This window comes from Platichthys flesus, chromosome 12, assembly GCF_949316205.1.
Source record: "Platichthys flesus chromosome 12, fPlaFle2.1, whole genome shotgun sequence".
Taxonomy (NCBI): domain Eukaryota; kingdom Metazoa; phylum Chordata; class Actinopteri; order Pleuronectiformes; family Pleuronectidae; genus Platichthys; species Platichthys flesus.
Window position 1 is genome coordinate 7,379,473 of NC_084956.1, and position 8,247 is coordinate 7,387,719.

Sequence of the window (8,247 nt, forward strand, 5' to 3'; positions counted from 1 at the left end):
GTACAGTAAAAAAAACAAAAACGTTTTGATATTGTATTGCTGAACCATGTTGTGAAATAAATGGAGAATACATATTCCTTACATTTTAAGACATTTTTGTCCGATTTATTTGCTGTGGTTCCTGTGGTGTGGATTCTAATTTTTTTGTAAACGACCCGAGGAGGTAAATTGAGCTGCGTTGTATATTTTATACACTGAGTTCAAGCATTTCAGACATTTTCACGCACCAAGAAACGTAAACATTATGAAAGGTAATGACAGTGATGAGCGAATGAACGCTTAATCTGATAATAGACACAGACACACTTGCACGGGCAGGTGGGTTTCTGTAATCATCTTAGTATTATGCACTTTAAAAAACGTTGTTTTACATAAAAAGTGGCTCGGTCAATTAGATGCGTAATTACCACCATCTTGCCAAAATTACGGGTAATGTATTCAGAAGAGGACTCCCTGAGTATGAGCTGCTGTCTTTGAACATCTCTCTCACGTCCGTGTGTGTATGTGTGTGTGTGTGTGCTTAGTTACAGGTGAGCTATAGAGAATTCACACTTTTTGGCGCTGCAACAAGCTGTCAATGTGACTGTCTTCATATTATTTTATCTTTGTTTTTTAATTTTAGTATAAAACACATATCGAATATAATATTTCACAGCTTTATTTTATTTTTCTCATCTATTTATTCATTTATTTTTTGTAATTTTCGAAATTTCTTTATGCAAAATTTTTAAGGAAACGTACCAGGTCTGGTGCCTTCGCTCATTCAGTTTGGCTAATTGTCCAATTTTTGTTAACATATTAAAAAACACATGAAAATCTAAACAATTTGAAAACCATCCCTATATTGTAATATCTTTACATAACATCTAGTGTCTCCACAGGGAAGCGTTTAGTCTATATTAAACCTTTACAAAAATTAAGTCAGAAAAAAGCTTTAAACCTTAGAAATAAATTATTAAACTGGCACTTTGTAACAAACACGAGCTTACAAGTGTCACCGCTCACTTTCTGCGACTAACTCAGCGAACTCGTGCATTCGCTTTTATTCCATTTGATGACACAAAACATTTATAAAGAAAAACTAGATAAAAAATAAATAGGATGAGAAGATCCTGCTCGTTCTTTCATACTTCAATACTTCTCTCAAATCAGGACTCACAATGTGGGCAGATTTTATTTTGAAGCCTTCACAGCCCTGGAAAATAATACAAAGAAACAAAGTAAATTCTATATCTGCACACTCCCATCAATCCATCACGATGGTTTTGCTTTTTGATGCCACAAAATTGTTCAGGCGAGACATTATGTCCAGGATAAAACTAAGGCTGACATTTTACAGTTAGTGGGTTATTTCATTTGATTCAACTAATTTCATTTAATTTATTTAGTTGAGGTAAAGTTACAAGGGAGCAGTGCAGACCCAGGGGGAGGAGGCTGCAGTGGGAAGAGGGATGGGACACTCCTCTCAGCTTCTGCTCAGTTTGACGCAGCCAAAATAAAACAACACTGATCAGTAATAATTCTTTACAAATTAAATTAATATTTGAAGTTATAAATAATCATTATGATGCATTTTTTTAAAATTTGAAATAAAGGTTTTAACATCAGAGGTTGTGGGGAGGCTCCACCTTCACACTGTCATCAGGTGACAGGGTCCATGCAGGTTGCAGAGAAACAACAACCGTGATCCCTTTTAAATAAAACAGCAGAGCTCCACGAGGCCTGATTCACTCGTTTATTCATCGTGTGTTTTAGAGGTTCAACCTGTCTCCAGAGATATGGGCTAAAAAACACGTGATAACATTATTTACACCATTCCAGCAAAGCAAAATAAAAAATTGAACAAATGAGATTTTGAGTTAAAATCAACTATAAGGGACGCACCTGGATTTCTCAGTCAGAACAACCTTTGATTCACGGGCAATTTTCTATTTTCACGAGTGGGCTAATACAGTTATCGGAAATGAATCAGTCAGCTCTAAACTCCATATGATGACCTCATCAAGAGACAAAGGGTTCATCCAAATATCGTCAGATCACCCGAGTATTGACGCGCACCTACCATTCACACTCAACACGGCCCCATTACTGCAAATTAATAGATTAGTATGGCATTATTCCTCTGGCACATATCGATCCGCACACGTCTGCAGCGCATTGCGTCAAGTAAGAGCAACGCTCGCATGCTCGCCGCTTTCGGATCAGCTCATGACCTTGATTTGCGCGCATAAATTGAAAAAATTACCACTCGATAATTTCCATTTGTGCGACATCTTTATGTAAAGGAGAAAAAGGGGAGCGGGGGCCGAAATCAGATAAAGCACATTTGCAGGGGAAGGGGGCAAACGGACGTGACCGAGGACTTCGCTCAGTGTGTTGCATTAAAATGGAGAGCTGACTGGGTACTGTCGAGCATCCCCATCGTGGCTGTAATGCCAGTTTGGAAAAAACACAAGTGGCCCTGACCACCCTGCGCAAAGCTGGTCTCTTCTCTGTCGCTGATGGGCTCGGCTCACATGAGTGTTGGGCGATACGTTTGCTACAGAGAATATTAAAGACTGTGTACACATATTAAAACGTTTGTGTTATGACAGAAGCCCGGAGAACAGATTTTGGCTCTGCGTCATGGAAACAGGTTTTCTGAATAGGGTTCCCCTGTACCGAGACTGAAAACACGTGAGGCCAATGTTATCAAGAGATTGATAAGCCTAAATCCAATTACACATATTTAACTTTTAACAAATCAAATCCAAAAACATACATCCTCAGAAGACTCCCTCAGGCAAAACGGTGACATGTGCTTAAAAGTTCATTTAAATCACCTTTCACCCTCCTTCCCTTTGGTCCTTAGCCTGCCCGCACCCACCCTGCTATGGATGAGGGTATTTTGTTGGTGACTCCTGGGGACCGGGGGCCACACAGGAGCGATCCGAGCACCTCGTGTGTCCCCCAAAGCCCAAAGTGTTTGAACAACTCTTTTTGACACATCTCGAAAGAAGGAAATCTCGCTTTAAACCCATCCCATTTGCTTTCCTGATTGAATGCGAGCATCAGATTTTCATCAAAGTTCTATTAAGTGAAACATAGGTTGCGGGGCACCGTCTGATTGGAACAGTTTAAATTTTAATTGTGTTTTTAATTTGACATATAGTTGCTGTGAAGAATGACACCGAAACGCCGAGGGGCGGTCGATTTTCTTAATTTCTCCCCGAGGAATTGATGAGTCTATCAGGGCAGTAGATTGGAAAGCCATTAAAACTCAATGGTTAGGTTGTTAATTGGAACTTGATGGATAGGAGCCCTTGGATAGGCTGTGCTGATCCAATCTTCCTGACTTTGTGTTTTCCAATAAATTACCCAGTTCATTTCCACACTTAGATTACATAAATTGTACACCTCCAGGGCTCGGGCGCTTTGCTTGCGTTTACAACTCTCTCTCTCTCTCTCTCTCTCATCCTCTCTCTCTCCCCCTCCTTCTCTCACACACACATGCTTGCACGGACGCACACAAACGCCCCGTGAAAAAAGAGCAGGCCTCGCTTTCTTGAATGAAAATCGAAACATAATCAACGTTTATACTTAGAAAATTTATTGATATCATTTTCTCTGGTAATTTCCTTATTCTAGACCTGGACACGCCATATATCATAATACACGCGTGTAAAGGCTCTTTGTTTAATATTTATCGAAGCTTGAATCCCAGATCAGAGCGCCTCATAACTTCATCTGTCTTTCTCAGAGCTTTCTCTGCTGCTAAAGATCTTGTTCTGTTATTGCGGTAGGGCGGCCCATACACCACCTATCACTGTGATAGAGCACGGACTTAGGGCCTCGCTCGTCTGGGCCTCACCGTGCAGCCGGGCCCCGGTGAGACTGCAGGCAGGGACATTTCCATAGAACACGGGACGCCACTGCTCGGCCTATAAAAACGCCGAATGTGAGCCCCTGACATAAAAAACAACAACGCGTGTAAATCACGCTCTGCAGCCATGTGGTGTCCACCGTCTCTCTGCGATGAAGCAATCTCACTTTGCAAAAGTCGTCTGAAAGTGATGAAGGCGGCGGCGCTGACAAAGGTCTTTGTTTGAAAAGAGCGGCATATAAAATAAACCCATTTAACTGTCATTGCAGATTTCACGCCTTATGTGTAACCACCATAAATCCAGCAGCCGCACCGACTGCCCTCATATATTTGCCCCCCTTTCGATAAAGCCTCCCCCGCGTGGGCGTTTTGTTAAGATCGTTTAGCAGCTGCTTGGCCCCGCTGCCAGTGCGCGATATCTACGCACGGATCCAGATGCGTCTCTTTGGGTGTTACGGTGAGGATGACGACAGAATCCACTGTCAGTACCACCACCACCGTCATCATCATCGGTGGCGGCTTCTTCTCCCTCTTCCAGCCTGATTCCACACCGAATGCCGGTTGTGTGGCTACCGGGGGAAGAGCTGACATGATGATTAAAGCTGACCATTTGTAATGTGTCTGGGGCTCCCGCACAAAGCAGTAAAAGAGGGATAATGTGCCCGAACCGCCAGATCAAGCCCCGCAGCTGTCCCGCAGACACACACACACACACACACACACACACACACACACACACACACACACAGAGAACACAGAGAGAGATATAACATGGGTGGTGTGGTGGGAGGAGGTGGGACGCGCGCCCCCACCTCTCACAACACGCGCACGCAGCCCCCACCATCTCCAATCAATTAGTCAATCAATTAGCCGGCCTGCACTCCACGCGCGGCCATCACGTGGCAGATTAGCTCAGTAATGATCAAATGAATTCTTAATCGCAGATAATGGACGCGGAACGAGTTTATTATTTCCAGGAAAAAAGTAGTCGGGCCTCTGTGTTAGTTCCAAAGCTGTGCGCGTGTCACCGTCACTCAATCTAGGATATTGGTCTGCATGCATGAAGTCACCATCAGTTGACTGAAGCTTTCTCTGGTTGTACAGGTGACATGTTGCACATGAGCAACATTAGATTAAACAAACTAAACTTTAAGTCTGTGCCGCATGAGCTGCATTATTCTAAAAGGCATATTGAGTAAAAATCTTATTATACATAATCTCATATTTTCTTATGAAAAAATGTGACACTTTAAATTTGACAACCACGTTTTAATTCATTCAAACAACACTAGCCTTGGGATAGACACTGGTAAGGATTCAATGTTGTAAAAGTTAGAAAGAAGTAAATATTATGGCCATACTATTCTATGTTCAAATTAGAAATATTACTGTAACTGTTCCAAATGCAGGGCTGAGCAATGCCACCCCAGTCCCCTCGCTCTCCCCTTCCCTTCCGAAAACAGTGACAGGAGTTTGAAATTTCCGGGCTTGTGTCGGAGGCAGCCATTGGCCCATGGAGGAGGTTACCTACATGCAAATGAAGCGACGCAACCTTGCTGCCTGCGATCCAGAGCGCGAGGAGGAGGACCAGGAATACAGTCCCGTTCCCCGAGCTCTAGAAAAAACAAGCTCAATGTTAAAACTCCACAATTAAACAGGCGAAGGGGGAAAAGGGGCGAGAGGGGGGACAAAAAGGCGCTTTCGTAATTTTTACGCACCAGAAAGCAATAACGGAATACAAGGGGGACAGACCGATTCAGTCAATACTTCAATACTGTTATGAAGCGAGAATGAGCAACGCAGAAGACAGCGGGAGCAAATGCTCGTCGGGCCCGATCTCCAGCTTCACCATCCAGTCTATCCTGGGCACGCCGTCCGATGCGCCGCGCTCCGGGACCAAGGCTCTCTCCAAGGGACCGCCGCCTCCGCCGCCGATGCCTCTGCCCCTGCAGCGGAGGCGCTCGCTGTCGGTGTCCTCCGAGGAGGAGTGCAGCGGCGGGGAGGACTCGGCGGACTGCTTCTGCTCCGACACGGGTCAAAGTGAGCCCTGCAGCCGGGCGCACAACTTCTCATGTTTAGGTGAGGATTACTATTTTTTTTCTATTTGACTGTTATTGTTGTCACTGTCACTGCCTAATTTCTGGAATAATACTATTATTAAGGAATGTAACAAATGGTTGAAGTACTACATAAATAATTACAAATGTTTCTAGCACACATTTGTTGACATTTTACAGTTATTTATTTAGACTATAAATGTCGTCAAATCAAGCCCAATTAGGTGCCCTTTTAATAAATATATATATATATATATATAAATAAACAACCAGGCCTGTTTATTGTTTTTGTTTGCACTTGAGTTCACATTTCATCAGCTTGTGTTGGTGACACTCACACGCGGCTCATGCACTTCCACTTGTTTGTTATGCGCAGACACTATCATCCTCCTCATCGTCATCCCAGCGGCAGAGGAGTGGAAGGTCGAATAATTACCTCCCCCTGTCTTTCCTCTCGTTTCAAATTTAATTGAGCCCGCTAATTGATGAAACCTGTTTCCAAAATGGCTGCACTACACGTCGTCAATTGAGCGTTAAATCCACGGAGCGGGGGTTTAATTAATAGCTTATACTGTACACTCTGGATTGTTTATTTAAAAAAGTCACCGGCTCGCAGCAGCAGCCGATTTAACAAGTCAGAGTTCACACTTGACGAACTCTCAAACTGAGTATGTTAAAACAATGTAATATGATTATCCCCCCCCCCCACCTCTCAGTAAAATAAACATGATGGAAATATATTTATTGTGGCTCTCTCCTCGTGGTGCGTTCAGGTTCCGCTAAAGGACTCATGCCCGGGGGCGGCGCGCTGGCACGGCGGCCGCACCTTGCGCACCAGCCTCTGCTCAAGGACTATAAGGAGGAGCAGGAGCGGCCGTGCCACCAGATGTCCCCGCTGTCGGAGGAGAGACACTCGGACGGCGCAGACAAGCAGGGCAACTCGTCCAAGAAGAAGACGCGCACGGTTTTCTCCCGGAGTCAGGTGTACCAACTGGAGTCCACCTTCGACATGAAGCGCTACCTGAGTAGCTCGGAGCGGGCCTGCTTGGCCTCCAGCCTGCAGCTGACGGAGACTCAGGTCAAGACGTGGTTTCAGAACCGGAGGAACAAATGGAAACGGCAGCTCTCCGCCGAGCTGGAGGCGGCCAACATGGCCCACGCCTCCGCACAGACACTAGTGGGGATGCCGCTGGTTTTCAGAGATAACTCCTTAATGCGCGTCCCCGTCCCGCGGTCTATCGCCTTCCCGACGCCCCTGTACTACCCGGGGAGCAGCCTGTCAGCGTTACCTTTATACAACCTGTACAACAAGATCGAGTATTGATTGACTCTGCTGTATGTGCACCACTGCAGTCCACGTAAAAAAATACACACATTACTACAATACATTCATATAAGTGTCTTCACATTAACCCCTGTATATCAATTGTACCACTTTATTTGTTGAAAGAAAAATTATTATGCAGCAGCTGTGCTTCTCACGAGAAAAGCCACCAAGCTTCCCTATATGTATAAAAATACACCATGTGTATAATTAATTATAATAATTTTGTACCTTTATTTTATTTTTTCTTCTTTAACTGGTAAAACACTGGAGTTTAGAATTCATATCAGTTCGGGGAAATGTTTTTATTATTCATCACTGGTTTGTCAAACAAATTGCAAAAGACCAGTGAGTCATTTTATTCCACCTGACAGGAACTAAAACTGCTGACAGGAAGAGAACACTTCTTCCATTCAAAGGGGAAAACATCATTGTTCCTATTGTAATTTAGATCTTCAATAATAACCTTCTCATTCAATAAATTTTCTATTTCAGTGAAAATTTGGCTGGCTTGGTTTTATTTTATGCACTGTTCATTTTTGTGTGCTATAACTTTACTGTTAACACAGCTGCAAATTTTCACACGGAGGGTAAATATTTGTGAAAAAGGCAAATTTTATTTTATTATTCAGTTATGTCACAATTTATTTGTCCCATAAAGAATCATACAAACACTTTCTAATATGAGACATTAATAACCCATGATAATCTGCTATATTAAAGGACTACTAAACGTTTATTAGTTGCACCTTTCACTAAGTACAAATTAAGAGAGGAAAAAGAGCTGGTGAGAAATTATATAAATATTGCATTTTACATTAATTTTACCTCTTATCTGTTTTTTGACAGGTGTATTTCAATTTGTCCTCTGAAAGTTTTTATAGGGATGTAATGTGAGGTGGAACACAGTCGTCCCTCTGCGAGACTCATACTGTAGCTTCCATATTTGTTTGACTCCTGAGCAAAGGAGCCTGCAACCAGATTAAAATATGTAAAATGGGTCT

The 8,247-nt window shown here is 43.1% G+C and overlaps 1 protein-coding gene across 1 annotated transcript; it reads left to right on the forward strand.

The window, feature by feature from the left end:
* Positions 1-5,569: 5,569 nt before the first annotated feature.
* hmx2 (H6 family homeobox 2) lies at positions 5,570-7,686 on the forward strand. Its single transcript, XM_062401432.1, has 2 exons — positions 5,570-5,941; positions 6,693-7,686. Exons 1-2 carry the CDS (start codon positions 5,653-5,655, stop codon positions 7,241-7,243), a joined length of 840 nt encoding a protein of 279 aa, XP_062257416.1. The 5' UTR covers positions 5,570-5,652; the 3' UTR covers positions 7,244-7,686.
* Positions 7,687-8,247: the final 561 nt, after the last annotated feature.

What these genes read in the sequence shown, in the direction of transcription:
- hmx2 (XM_062401432.1), top strand. Translation starts at nt 5,653, where the DNA reads ATGAGCAACGCAGAAGACAGCGGGAGCAAATGCTCGTCGGGCCCGATC. An exon ending in GCACAACTTCTCATGTTTAG is followed by an intron (nt 5,942 to 6,692) that starts GTGAGGATTACT and finishes TGGTGCGTTCAG; the next exon opens with GTTCCGCTAAAGGACTCATG.